The sequence below is a fragment of the Diabrotica virgifera genome, chromosome 4 (assembly GCF_917563875.1).
Source record: "Diabrotica virgifera virgifera chromosome 4, PGI_DIABVI_V3a".
NCBI lineage: Eukaryota > Metazoa > Arthropoda > Insecta > Coleoptera > Chrysomelidae > Diabrotica > Diabrotica virgifera.
Window position 1 is genome coordinate 185,275,383 of NC_065446.1, and position 15,292 is coordinate 185,290,674.

Here is a 15,292-nt window from a genome sequence, read left to right on the forward strand (position 1 = left end):
TGACATTTTTCCCCTAACCGAACATAGCAGCCATAAGCAAAAGAAGCTTGCAAAATACTCCAGGGTAATGGGCCTGAAGATAAAGACAAAAAAAACAAAACTTAAAAAACAGCAACCAAGAAACTAAAATTAAAATACAAGGAAGACAAATACAGGAGGTAGATAACTTTACATATTATCTGGGATCAACCATGGAAAAAAGGCGCTAGTAGATCAGATGTAGAAAAAAGGATAGTAAAGGCACAATATGCACTCATTATATATTCATAATGCATTAAGGAAAATCTTGAACACACGCGATATATCAGAATTAACCAAAATCAAAATATTTACAGGAAGAGACAGGAAGAAACAACTAGCAAAAAATTAAAAACCTTTATAAATAAATCGTTGAGGAAAATCCTAAAAATATACTGGCCAGATAAAATAAAAAACATAGATCTACGGAGAAGAACAAAACAAGAGAAAATAACAGTCACGATTAAAAATAGGAAATGGAAATGAATTACACGGACTCTGAGTAAGGATCGAAATAATATAACCAAACAAGCACTCGAATACCAACCAGACGAAAGAAGAAGAAGAGGAAGACCTGATAATAGCTGGAGAAGAACTGTAATAAGAGATCATGAAAGAATTGGCCTGAGATGGAGAGAAGTCAAACAGAGAGCGAGAAACAGAGAGCAATGGAAAATACTTGTATAGCAAATTTCGAAAGAATAAAACAGATAAGGATATATAGTGGTAATAAGGCTATATAGTGGTATTGTTAAGTATATTACAATATAACTTATTCCATCGAAATCTTCCGAAATCCATAATCTTCTTCCATCGAAATAAAATAGAAAATCTAAAAGTTTAGAAAATACATCATTCATAACTACACCCAAGAAATAAGTTTTTCTAACCTGATTTAAGAGTATAAAAAAACGAAAACAAACAATTTACAGCAAATCCTTATCGTATATCCGAGCAAAACCACCTAATTGGCAAAAGTTATAAATAGAATTTGTCTGGGTTCTACAACTAAATTTGCACTTAACACGACCAAGGTTAAATATTTTACTTGATATTATAAGTACGTTGTTGCCAGTATAACGGATGCCAAAGCGAGCGCTAACTGTATGAAATTATTCTTGTTAATATACACGCTGTATATTGATCGGAAGTCACGAAGAGTCAAAACTATACAGAAGCCACGAGGGACGCAAATACAATATATATACATATATATATATATATATATATAGACGTACACACCGGCCATGTGAGTCCCATTTTGCCATATGCTGCGCACCGTCCGAGACCCGTTTTGACCATGCGAGACCCTTCAGCGGGACTCGCATGGTTTTATCGTGTATATCGGTTGCAGAAGGTCCAACTTATCCAAAAAAACTGATCAACAAAAAATTTTTTTTGGACTCGGAAGTCTGTTTGCTATCGCAAAATATATGGAATTTAGTTCATAGAAACGCACCATAGGCGGCGCACAGGTAGACTGTATGTAAGCTGTATGTCCATCCGAGACCCAGATTGATCAAACATTATATGCGAGACCCAAAACCCGGCAACATTGCTTTGTTATAATTTACTAAAGGAATTTCATTTGAACTTTATTTTAGCCAGGGCTGCGATTCAAAAAGAACGACTGTCCGCCATATTTAAAGACGGCGTAAATCGTGTAGCCGAGAAGCAGAATCGCGGGACTGATTATATTTTGTCAGCAGGCTACTTTTCACCAGATTATTGATTACGTATTGGTTGTATTCGGTGGGATTTTGTATTGGATTAAAGAAGGGCTCCCGCCATTCTTTAATACCGCTAAGTTGGAAAAAAAACGTTTGTGCGATGAAAAAATTTAAAGTTGTATGTATTTTTTAATCTACATTATAAAAAGATAATAAAATACAAGTCCAAAAAATGTTTTAGGGGTGGACAACCCTTATCATCTAGGGGGATAAAAATCGGTCGAACCGTTTCAGAGGAGTTTGGGAACGTACTTTATGACACAAGAATTTTATATAATATAAGATACTATTTTATTAATCATATTTTTGTTAAGAATCTGATTTGCTAGATTAAATGAATTTTTACCGAAAAATATATATCAAACGAAATCGAATTAAAACACAAATGTTTAGAAACACGTTATTTAATAAAAAACTTCACAAAAACTACACTCTGTAAGAATTGTAAACAAACGTTTTAATTTTTACCCAATCAATTGATTGAAAGTTTTCTCCAGCTTTATTTTTTTTAAATTTCTGTACGTCTGCTTTTTTCGGAACCCTTTTTTCTTTTATGAATCTTGTAAAGTATTTAAGCATAGTTTGTTTGTCCTTTTCGGTCCATCGGTGCCTTGCAATCGCTAAAAAAAGTTAATACATAAAAATAGTTATTTATGATATAAGTGTTAAAAGTACACGTTTAAGGCACGCATGTGAAAGTTTGCAGAATGAGCTATAGCAAGTTCTTCAATTCACATGAGTGCCTTAAAAATGTACTTTTTAACACGCATATCATACAATATTTTTTCTACAAACGTAATTACAGAACAATATCTACAAAAACTTTTACTTGAACTTGACTGACATTCCATTTTTATATTTTTTGACATTACATCAAAATTGTCTATACGGTCAATACGAACTGCAGTGCCTTAAAAATATTTTAAAGCACTAGTGCCTTAAAGTAGCATTTTTAACGCACGCATGGAGTGCTAAAAATTGCATTTTTAACACGGTTGTAGAAAAAAAATAATACTTAAAAATTGTAACAAAAAATATGCCGTAAATTAGTTATAAAATTTGGAAAGCATTTTTAATTTTAACAAAAACAGGTAATTGTCCTTTTACAAATAAAATTATTATATTAGAGTTTTTTACGAATAAATATTTTTTAAATCCTATTAGGTAATAAATGTATTATTAAATTAAAACAATTGTATTACGAGTAGCAGAGTAATAGTTATCTAAAGAAATTACCATTTGAAGTGCTTTCGGTTTTTTCAGTAGTTGGCACCTCCTTTCTTTTTGTAACTAAAAAAATCAAATAATACATGCATTTTTTCGATATACTCTTATTAAAACTGCTTTACCTTTATTATTTTGCATTGGATGCGTCATTTCATCGGTAAATAACTTTCTTTTACCCTTCGACGAAACTTTTTCTGCAAATTAATAATAATTAGTTATTTGTTACTTTTAAGTAGAAAACTGCTTTTAAGAGTTAGGAGCTACTCATCTTTTTTTTTTCATTTATAACATTTATTGTAATGATTTTTTAAGACTTCGTTTATAATAATCTTTTACCTACCATTTTTATTAGCTTGTTCAATCTTTTCGTCGGTTACATCGCTAAAATTACTTTTAGGTCTCCAAGAATGAGTAGGCTCTGTTAATTCTAAAAAATGGATTATTAAACTTTTAGGCAATTACCAATGCGAGTACACTAATTCTACCTTTTTCATTTATTTCATTTACTTCTGTTTCTATGTTTTCAATTTCCAAGTAGTCATTTTCTTCTATATTGATATCGTCTAAGCTCTTTCCTTTGTAAATATTAACATCACCTTTATTCAAAGCGATCATTAGTTTGGCTATTTTTGCAGTCTGGTATAGATCTTGAGGAAGTCTAAAAAATATTACAACTATTAATTATGCTAATATAATAATAAACCACTTTAACAAGATTGGCTTACCTATACCATTCTTCATGGGTTTTTTTGTATGGCCCATAAAAATGGCTAATTGTTCCATGTCAGTATTATTAATGTCCATAATCTGTAAAATTGTTGCAGTCTGTTTTCGAAATTTGGTAGAAGTTAGAGAGTTGGGATCCTTTGCCCCACAGTTTTTTGCAAATTGTTTAATTACACTTGTTCCATGAAACCAACCTTTCGACGAATTTGGATTTGCAAATATGTATTTATTATCTTCTGGAATTAATTTTATTTTTTCCCTTATTTTAATCATCAGCTCAATTTTCTCGTTTAAAAAAGGAGAAATTAAAATAGCTACAGGTTTGCTACCTTTTCCACCTGTAATAATTCTTCTAAAGTTTCTACACAATAGTTTTTCTGAAACAGTTAAACTTTCAGCAATTTCTTTTTGAACACTGGGCTCCGCAAATGATCTTTTGTAAGTAGAAATTTCAAGGTATTGAATCTCACCGATGCGTTTTCTATTTAGTATTAAAAGAAGGGCCATTATTCCTTTTGCTAAGGTTTTATATAAAGGAAGTAAATCATTTTTGTCATTTTGTTTCCCCTCCTTTTCTAAAAGTTTGTTTAATTTTTTGGCACTGTCTTCAACCTGATTTTTGACAAAATTATTAAACTTAATTACGTCACTTGTCACCGGAAGTATTTGGGGTTTTTCCCATTGCTGTTCTTTCATTGTTTTAAGGGCTAATGAAGAAATTTCATTGGCCCAACTGGTCTCTAATAATGTTGATCATTCGATTAATTATATCGCATACTTGTTTTAAAGTGGTACCCATATGAAGTGCTAATGATGAAGATTTAAAGCTTTTATCGGCATTACTAAATCCCGAAATTACTTTTGTGGCCGTAACTAAATCGTCAAATAATTCTGGTTTCATAGCATCAATTAGGTTCTGAACAGGTGTGAACTCTCTAAGAGCAATCAAAAGTCTTGCTAATTCTCTCATTTTGTTGGACGTTACTGTTACAATTTGCTTTCTTTTATGTTTTTTAAGATGGGTTTCCCCGAATAAACATATTAAAATATCATTTTTTGCGGTGGCGCTTATTTTATCTGCTTTCATAATGCAAAATACCTCTTTCTTTAATCTTGACTGTGATAAAAAAACTGTTTTGGCAGCGAGAAGCCGCTAAAAATGTTTGGGATTGAGTTAAGGCATTTAGTCGCCCACACTTTGTACCAGTGTGTTTTTCTTGGCATTTTTTAGCATGCTTATAGAAAAAAATTTTTTTGTACACCCCAGAACAGTTTTCGCAAACAACAAAATCGTCAAAGTCTAATGCTTGGGCTTCCGTGGGCCTTCGAACAGCCACCACTTTTTTTTCTTCTCTAAACAAATGAAAATTTCCTTCCTTGCGTAAAGAATCCCATAAGGTTTTCCTTTCATTAGATCCTTTTGGAAAAGATAAAATCTTTTTTACTCGACTTTCGTCAGCATGATTTCTTTCCAAATGTCTTGCAAAATGACTCACTTCTACGAAACAAATTGGACAGAAATTCTTTCTATCCCAAACTCTGTTTTTTCTATGTGAAAGGGCAACAATGGAATTATTAGTTTCGATCTAAAAAAATTAAAAGTAAGACTGTAAAAAAGTACATTTTAAAACTAAATTTAAACAATTTAAATTAATTAAAAAATTACAAGGGACAGGCCCGCGCCAAACACACTTGGCGCCCTTGTGCATTAAATTACTGTGCGCCTTCACCTATTAGGCCAGGGTAGATCCTGTTTCGAGATAAAAAAAAATTTAACAGCATTATGCATACTTTATTTTGTAATTATTCGTTTAAGTACTTGAAGGGAAGTGGATCGGGAGGAAAAAAAAATTGAATGGGGGTTGGTGGGGGTGGTGTATAGGGGTGAAAAATTTGCCTTGCGATTTCCGGCTTAGGTTCGCAATTTTTCTAATAACATTGAACGTAAAAGTTGTAGATATTAAAAAAACAAACAACTTTTGTTTTATGTATTTTTCAACATAACCTCAAAATTTACGAGAAAAATGCCAAACACCACTTTTTCATGTTCTTCGGTGTAACTTTAACAAAAATTATTTAAATTTAACCAAATTCCGGGAAATATACCTTTTTGCATCTAATATTTTTTTAAATTTTTTTTAATGGCGGATATTGAACGGTTTCCGAGAAATTTCAATCGAAAAATTTGGTAGCTCAAATTGAGCTTTTTAACTTTTGTAGGTGGGCATTATCTTCGTTGAAATGTGTACTTTCGAATGAAAAAAAAGGTCACCTTAAGAAAGAATTTTTTTGAAAATCGCAAAAGAACCGAAAAAACCGGTTTTTAGGTTATAGAATTTAAGTGATCGTTATAATTTTGAAGTTATTTACTTAAATTTCGGTTCAAACTTTGTAAAACATGTTAACATAGTTATTTATAAACAGTTTTCAATTATTTAAACACGATCAGTTAATAAAACTATTGTTTTAACAATATTTTTGCATACAATTTTTTTGCAAAATTGACATGTTTGCTTGGAAAAATTTTTTTTGTATTTAAAAAACAAATCGAAAGTATTACATATATGCAATTTTATGAAAAAGGCGATAGCTTTTGAGTAAAAATTCTTTGAAAATTTTAAAAAGTGGTAGACTAGTATAACTCTAGGTTTTTATGTGTTCAGGACCGTAGAAATAAAAAAGAACGTAATTTTAATTTTTTTTATTCAAAATTTTGTACAGATGTTTTAATTACAAAATTAAAAATGAAAACTTGTTACACGTGCACTTTACAAAAAAAATTTGATCAATTTATTTGTGCCTACTTCTTTTTGGAACTGGTTCATTAAAATTTTCAACGAATTTTTACTCAAAATCTATCGCCTTTTTCATAAAATTGCATAGAGTACTTTCGATTTGTTTTTTTTTAAATACAAAAAAAAATTCCAAGCAAAAATGTCAATTTTGCAAAAAAAAATTTATGCAAAAATATTGTTTAAACAATAGTTTTATTAACTGAACGTGTTTAAATAATTGAAAACTGTTTATAAATAATAACTTAAAATTATTATAAATAATGTTAACAAATATGTTTTACAAAGTTTGAACCGAAATTTAAATAAATAACTTCAAAATTATAACGATCACTGAAATTCTATAACCTAAAAACCGTTTTTTTCGGATTTTTGCGATTTCCAAAAAAATTCTCTCTTAAGGTGCCCTTTTTTTTCATTTGAAAGTACACGTTTCATCGAAGATAATGCCTACCTACAAAAGTCAAAAAGCTCAATTTGAGCTACCAAATTTTTCGATTGAATGTATAGTGTCATTTTATGAAAAAGTGAAATTTCTCGGAAACCGTTCGATATTCGCCATTAAAAAATATTAGATGCAAAAAGGTATATTTCCACCAAATTTGCTTAAATTTAAATAATTTTTGTTAAAGTTACACCGAAAAACATAAAAAAGTGGTTTTTGGCGTTTTTCTAGTAAATTTTGAGGTTATGTTGAAAAATACATAGAACAAAAGTTGTTTGATTTTTTAATACCTACAACTTTTACGTTCAATATTATTAGAAAAAATGCGAACCTAAGCCGGAAATCGCAAGGCAAATTTTCCACCCCTATAAACCACCCCCACCGACCCCCATTCAAAATTTGTTTCTTACCGATCCACTTCCCCTCAAGTACTTAAACGAATAATTACAAAATAAAGTACGCATAATGCTGTTAAAATTTTTTTAGAATTTTGACTATTTTAAGAGGATCTACCTTGGCCTATATACCGCTTTTCACAAAATTTTAACTATGCACGTTTAAGAACGACAATCATAAATAACAGGTAAATGACGCTGGCCTATTGCTGGGCTCTGGGTTCATAATCCATAATCCGCCCTTCTGGCTAGTGGGAACAATGGTTAAGCATGCTGTCCTTGACTATTGAAGGAGGACAAAGATGTTTTCGTGCATAAACGTAAATTATGTATTTAACCTTTAACTACACGCGCTGGCGTATTTTGTACGCCAGATATAAGAATTCTACTGCACATATATTAAAAAATTTAATTTTTGACCTTGTTTATCTATCTAACCTGTCACTGGAATGTGATTTACAATTTGGTTTTAGTTTCGTTATAATCGGCGTTCTGAGAAGATCATAATTTACAGTTTGTTGGTGGACAATAATAGGTGGACAGTAATTTGTTGTTTCCGGTGGTGGTCAATATACACCACGATTTTAATAATCTAAGTAGTAATATAAGTACATATTTTAATTGTTTTTTAGTCATTATGGCACAAAATATATTTTTCTTTATAAACAATACTTTTTCTCCTGTAAAAAAAGCACATTTAAAAAAAATTATTAGTAATTTTATTTATCATGGAATCCAGTTATTCCATGATTCCAGTTATAAATCCCAATTGGCTTACTGAGAAGGAACTCCAAGTATTCACTGATGCCGAATAATGTTTATAACAAACAACTAAATGTATTTCTTCAAAAAAAAATAAACAAATCCGCTGTTTTTAAGTGTATTTTCTTGTGGCGTATAAAGTACGCCACGCGTGTAGTTATGTTATAACTTGATGCGCGTGTAGTTAAAGGTTAAGATAGTTCTTGCGCTTTTTGTTATTTAGCCAAAAACCCGGAGCGCCTTTTCATAAATATATATCACTTATATATTATATCACGTATGGACAGAGCGGCCCTGACAAGCGATTCCCAATGACTGCTAATAATTATTAACCTAATAATTCTTTAACTTACGTTAGAAATATGGGGCTTTTCCGAGGGTTCGTCCTTTGTTAAAGTTGATTCAGGGCAAGTTACGTTTATGGTCTAAAATTAATAACACACAATCAGTAATGTCTATAAATAAATAAAGAATTACATTGAGCAATATCTTTTAAAATAAGTATCTACTTGTCATTTTGTATTTTACTTAAAATAAGGATTTATCCAATACTTTTTTGAACTGATTAAATATGTCGTATTAAAAAATTACCTTAAAAATTGGAATAATAGTTTCCTCTTCCCCTCCCTCAGACCCTATTTCCGTTTCGGGTACATATGAGGATGTGTCACGTGACTCGCTAAAGTCTTCATTGTCTTCATAGTCTCTATGGTCAGTATTTAGATTCGTGTCAATTTTGGTCAAAATTGGATAGCAATCAAAATTTACAGCTTTTAATGGAGTGTAAGTTTTTTCTTCCAGCTAAAGCAATATTTAATAATTAACACCAAAATAAGACTTTTTTAAGATATTACGTTTTATAAAATAGAGCAAATAAGTAGTATGAAGGTGCAATAATATGTCGATAGGCGACTTAAACCATATTATATTTTTCGACTGCACTAAATATACACTTGAAACATTGGAACTAATGACGGAATTAAATAATATAAAATTTCCTCTTCCAGTAAATATTTCAGCACTCCTTGCTTCATTTGATAAAAGAGTCTATGACATATTAGTTCATTTTGTGATTAGGACGAAAGTAGACATTTGATCTTTCTTACGTCATAGTTTGTGGCAAATAGACTTTGTCTGATGCCAAAAACACACACACACACACACACACACACACACACACACACACACACACACACACACACACACACACACACACACACACACACACACACACACACACACACACACACACACACACACACACACACACACACACACACACACACACACACACACACACACACACACACACACACACACACACACACACACACACACACACACACACACACACACACACACACACACACACACACACACACACACACACACACACACACACACACACACACACACACACACACACACACACACACACACACACACACACACACACACACACACACACACACACACACACACACACACACACACACACACACACACACACACACACACACACACACACACACACACACACACACACACACACACACACACACACACACACACACACACACACACACACACACACACACACACACACACACACACACACACACACACACACACACACACACACACACACACACACACACACACACACACACACACACACACACACACACACACACACACACACACACACACACACACACACACACACACACACACACACACACACACACACACACACACACACACACACACACACACACACACACACACACACACACACACACACACACACACACACACACACACACACACACACACACACACACACACACACACACACACACACACACACACACACACACACACACACACACACACACACACACACACACACACACACACACACACACACACACACACACACACACACACACACACACACACACACACACACACACACACACACACACACACACACACACACACACACACACACACACACACACACACACACACACACACACACACACACACACACACACACACACACACACACACACACACACACACACACACACACACACACACACACACACACACACACACACACACACACACACACACACACACACACACACACACACACACACACACACACACACACACACACACACACACACACACACACACACACACACACACACACACACACACACACACACACACACACACACACACACACACACACACACACACACACACACACACACACACACACACACACACACACACACACACACACACACACACACACACACACACACACACACACACACACACACACACACACACACACACACACACACACACACACACACACACACACACACACACACACACACACACACACACACACACACACACACACACACACACACACACACACACACACACACACACACACACACACACACACACACACACACACACACACACACACACACACACACACACACACACACACACACACACACACACACACACACACACACACACACACACACACACACACACACACACACACACACACACACACACACACACACACACACACACACACACACACACACACACACACACACACACACACACACACACACACACACACACACACACACACACACACACACACACACACACACACACAAGTAGTATGAAAATAAACAAGTTTTTGTTAAATATTTTGTTTAAAACAATTGTTACCTTGTCGTACTCAGGCGATTTTGATGCTTTTTCCTCTAAATCATTTTCTTGAAATTCATATAAATCCAAGGTTTTGTTTAAAGGATGTGAGTCGTTATCAATGTTATCATTAAGTTTAACATCTGGTTCCAGTAAAATATTTGCTTTGGGTTTTAAATGGTCCTGTTTTTTTTTCTTTATCATACTTATTAAATGGAGTCTAAAAATTAAAATAGTTTTCTTGGTGTATACTTTAATTTACACTAAATGAGATCAAGACTTACCTCTACGTTATTTTTACTTTCAGATAATGTTGATTCATCTATTTTATTTTCTTGACATTAAAAAAAAAAAGGAGTTGTTATAGTTTGCAAGTAGTTATCAATTTTTTCTTTAAGGTTAACGTTCGATAAGATCTTTACATTGGGCTCTAAAAGCTCAGTTTTTTTCTTCGCATTTTGTTTCGTTTTGCTAGGCGGCCCAAAATAAGATTTCCCCATCTTATTTGCATTTGAATAATCTTTTTCTAAAAATTTAAGAAATAAATAAGAATAGAATAAAAAATTATTTATTCCACCAACAATTGCCAATAAAAAAACATAATTTATAAAAGCGCACCGAAGTTTATAATAAAATGGCATTTTTTAATTTATTAATTCATTTATAATAAATATTTTGTAAAAACTTTAAATAATTAGACGTGTGTAAGTAATATTAACTACTTTGCATAAATTAAAAAACACTTGAGGTACTTACTTTTATTATTTTCGTCCAACGCGAGTTCCAAAATTTTTTTTGATCTATTTTCCATAGGTACCTAATATTTATCCTTGCGCCTAAAATCACTATTTTACGTCCGCCCTTACTATTCACAAGAATTAAAATAACCGCTGAAACAAAACTATTAAATTCGAGGTGAAATATACAAACCGGGGAAGTACCTAAAATATTCGGCAAACAATACGAGACCCAGCGTTGTGGCAACATCGCTGGGTCTCATATTGTTTGCTGAGTGTGCCATGTATAACTGGCGGGACTCGCATGTCCTTTTGACTTGTAAGTGGGACTCGCACGGTATGCTCCGTATAGATTTTTTAAACTAAAAGATTTTTCTTACCCCTCTCTGGGGCCCATAAAAGTTCATATTATATTCTTTATTTTTCTATAATAAAAATCTAATTATACACTTTGGTTATGGTGGGTCTCGGGTGGTCTGCTGGATATATCGGGACTCGCATGGTGCGTTGCTCGCGTATATATATATATAGTGATTTTTTGATATATATATATATATATATATATATATATATATATATATATATATATATATATATATATATATATATATATATATATATATATATATATATATATATATATATATATATATATATATATATATATATATATATATATATATATATATATATATATATATATATATATATATATATATATATATATATATATATATATATATATATATATATATATATAGTTTTTCTATGTTTCTTGAACCATACTATATTTAATTAAATTTTGTATTTCTTGGGTTTAGGTTCAGTGAATAATGTTAAAAAAATTTGGAATTAGATTTTATTTTTCCATTTAAATCGACGTTTTGGTGGATATCTCTCACCTTTGTCAAGATTCTAAAAATGCATACAAATGAATACAAGATGTTATTATAAAACATGTTCAAAAACTTACCTACACGTAAATCGACACACTCACAATAATGGACATATACAGAATAAAATGTGAAACCTGTTATCTCATTGATAGATGGTATAGTATTTACTATTAATTATTAATTATGGTACAGTGACGTATCTTTTATGTTGTTATAAAATATTGCAAAGTGGATGTTTGTTACGACTTTAGGAGGTTTTTGTTTTGTTTCGGGTGTTATAATTATCATTATTTAAATGAGATTGTAATATATTCTATTTATTTCTAGCTACGGACGATCAACCGTTCTACAAATGAAACTATACCAAAAGTTGCTAACAAAACAGGCCAACCTAAAAAACCGAAGAATATTTCTTTTACGCTGTAAAACCTGTGATTTAGTACCAAAGTTTTTAAATATAAATATAAACCATATACATTTTACATCTGTAAACCTTGCACGTAAATTCGAGAAAAATGTTTTTAATCTATTTGTAAAACAAGTTTTAAATTTACTTATATCTGACACTGTTATCTCATTAACCCGCCATTACACGCGCTATGAGGGAATCCCTCACCATATTTGTTTATAACCAATGAAATTGTGTAAACTAATACGATAACCTTAAGCATCCAGGAATGCCTTTAGCATGGTTCATGAGAGAGTATGAAAAAGTTATAGAATATTTCAGGCGGTCAGTGTGCTGTGTGATAGTTGAAAGAAGAGACATCCCTCTTCAAGTGAGGGAATTCCTCACTGCGCGTGCAATCATGGTGAAATCACGTTTCTGTTATCTCAAAGAAACTTTTAGGTTTTTATTTAATATTTAGGTAGGTTTAATTAAAATATTATTGTTTGGATTAGGTTAGGAACAGTGGCAAACCGAGCGGGGGGTTTGGGGGTTAAAATCCCACCCAGAGCATAGAGAAATATATATAAAAGGAAGTAGGAAAATGTCACTTGTCTTTCACAAATAATACAAAAATCTTTCGGTGCCCAAGCAAACCCCCCTCCTCCCCCAGAGGAAAATTCTAGGTGCGCCACTGGTTAAGAACCCATTTTTATATTTACCTATTCTAATTGGGAAATAAGCCACACTTTAACTAGAAAAATTGATTTTATTGACGTTTCGAATTCCACCTCGGACTTCGTTATCAAAATACAAAATATTAATAGTTAATTACATAAATGCCACAAAGAAATAGCTTCAGAACAGTTGTTAATTTTAATTTGTATTTTTAGTAAAATGAATTCGCGTAAAGAACGTTAATTTCTTCAGAGGCTTGCTGAAATTGAAAATTAAGAAAACTTGTTTTTGATCTATGTATATTATTTTTACTTTTGTTTTGTTAAATTAATAAAAAAAAATTGGTTTACGAGACTTTCTATAATATGTGAGTACAACCCATTTTATATTTATACATGTTGACATTCAGTCTTCCTCGAAATAAGTCGAATTTATGTAGGTGAGGGCGACGCTCATACGCGTGCAACCACGTCACAATAGAAGACGCGTGTAACGGCGGGTTAAAAACTCTAAACTGTGAACTCATTAGGAAGGAATCAAGTTTAATTAATATATTACCACCTGATATTTTTAACTCTTTTAAGAATGAATGTTTAAAACAAAGTGAATATATTTTTAATAAAATTAAAAACCAGAACACCAAAAAAATAAATAATTTACTTTTGAAATCAAATACGACTGAAAGCAATTTGGAGAGGTCTTGGGTTGACAATTTAACTGACGTCGAAATACCCAGTGACGTACAGGAGATTTTAAGTTTAGGAGATAACTTTGCAGTTCCTATTCATAATAAAAACGAAATTCCTATATCTGATATCGTCTGCTCGATTGAAAATTCAATTTCTAATTTAAATGGAGATGCACAACATCAAATAAGAACAAAATGTTGTAACATTTTAACCAATTTTAAAAATAAAAATAAATATGCATTTGAAGATAAAATATTACATAAGAAAATTCAAGGGACCAAAGCTTTCTTGAGGGAAAATCCGAATGTAGTTGTACTAAAACCAGACAAAACCAACAAAACCGTTATAATGGAATCTAATGATTACGACAATAAAATGAATGATCTCTTAAAAGACGAAGCCACATATCGTAAACTTAAGAATGACCCCACTAACATTTTCCAAAAAAGAAATAATGATCTGATTGACAGATGGGAAAAAATAGTTATATATCACCAAATACAGCAAAATCACTTAAGCTACACAATGCTATTCCACCAAAAATTTATGGATTACCTAAAACACATAAGAAAGGTGTACCTCTACGTCCTATCGTTTCTTGCATTCAATCACCATTCGAGAATCTTTCAAAGTTCTTAAAAAACATTATTTCTAATGTCACAAATAAAAATCCTTATTACATTAAAGATTCCAATGATCTTATTTCTAAAATTAAAAATATTCATATTCCTGACGACTATATGTTAATATCTTTAGATGTCGTTTCACTCTACACTAATATCCCAATAAAACTTGCCACCGACATCATTAAAAAGAAGTGGAATGACATAAAAAAGTACACTGACCTCCCATTGCAAGAATTCCAATCATCTGTAGAGTTAACATTAAACTCAACATACTTTTTATACAACGACGAAATATACCAACAAATCGATGGATGTGCAATGGGTGCAAGTATTTCCAGTGTCATCGCTCAGCTGGTTTTGGAAGATTTAGAAGAATCTGTCATAGATCACTTAGATTTTAATATACCATTCTTCTACCGCTAC

The 15,292-nt window shown here is 32.2% G+C and overlaps 2 protein-coding genes across 3 annotated transcripts; both read right to left on the reverse strand.

The window, feature by feature from the left end:
- Nucleotides 1–2,136: 2,136 nt before the first annotated feature.
- LOC126884028 (uncharacterized) lies at nucleotides 2,137–4,421 on the reverse strand. 2 transcript variants are annotated; one of them, XM_050649816.1, is made up of 6 exons: nucleotides 3,701–4,421; nucleotides 3,461–3,649; nucleotides 3,316–3,402; nucleotides 3,098–3,169; nucleotides 2,985–3,038; nucleotides 2,137–2,368 (listed from the first exon to the last, which is right to left on the reverse strand). In XM_050649816.1, the coding sequence occupies exons 1-6, from the start codon at nucleotides 4,395–4,397 to the stop codon at nucleotides 2,175–2,177; spliced, it is 1,293 nt and encodes a 430-aa protein (XP_050505773.1). In that variant the 5' UTR covers nucleotides 4,398–4,421; the 3' UTR covers nucleotides 2,137–2,174. The 2 variants fall into 2 exon arrangements, with proteins under 2 accessions (XP_050505773.1, XP_050505774.1); XM_050649817.1 differs by lacking the exon at nucleotides 3,316–3,402.
- Nucleotides 4,422–4,773: 352 nt separating this feature from the next.
- On the reverse strand, nucleotides 4,774–12,095 carry LOC126884029 (uncharacterized). Its single transcript, XM_050649818.1, has 6 exons — nucleotides 11,612–12,095; nucleotides 11,140–11,381; nucleotides 10,877–11,075; nucleotides 8,687–8,896; nucleotides 8,449–8,520; nucleotides 4,774–5,287 (listed from the first exon to the last, which is right to left on the reverse strand). The coding sequence occupies exons 3-6, from the start codon at nucleotides 11,057–11,059 to the stop codon at nucleotides 4,775–4,777; spliced, it is 978 nt and encodes a 325-aa protein (XP_050505775.1). The 5' UTR covers nucleotides 11,060–11,075; nucleotides 11,140–11,381; nucleotides 11,612–12,095; the 3' UTR covers nucleotide 4,774.
- Nucleotides 12,096–15,292: the final 3,197 nt, after the last annotated feature.

Coding starts and splice junctions, on each gene's coding strand:
- LOC126884029 (XM_050649818.1), bottom strand. CDS start 11,059: ATGATAAAGAAAAAAAAACAGGACCATTTAAAACCCAAAGCAAATATT. Junction 8,897..10,876: donor AATCGCCTGAGTACGACAAG/GTAACAATTGTT, acceptor ATATTGCTTTAG/CTGGAAGAAAAAACTTACAC. Junction 8,521..8,686: donor CTATTATTCCAATTTTTAAG/GTAATTTTTTAA, acceptor TATTAATTTTAG/ACCATAAACGTAACTTGCCC.
- LOC126884028 (XM_050649816.1), bottom strand. CDS start 4,397: ATGAAAGAACAGCAATGGGAAAAACCCCAAATACTTCCGGTGACAAGT. Junction 3,403..3,460: donor AAATGAAATAAATGAAAAAG/GTAGAATTAGTG, acceptor TCCATTTTTTAG/AATTAACAGAGCCTACTCAT. Junction 3,039..3,097: donor TCCAATGCAAAATAATAAAG/GTAAAGCAGTTT, acceptor TGATTTTTTTAG/TTACAAAAAGAAAGGAGGTG.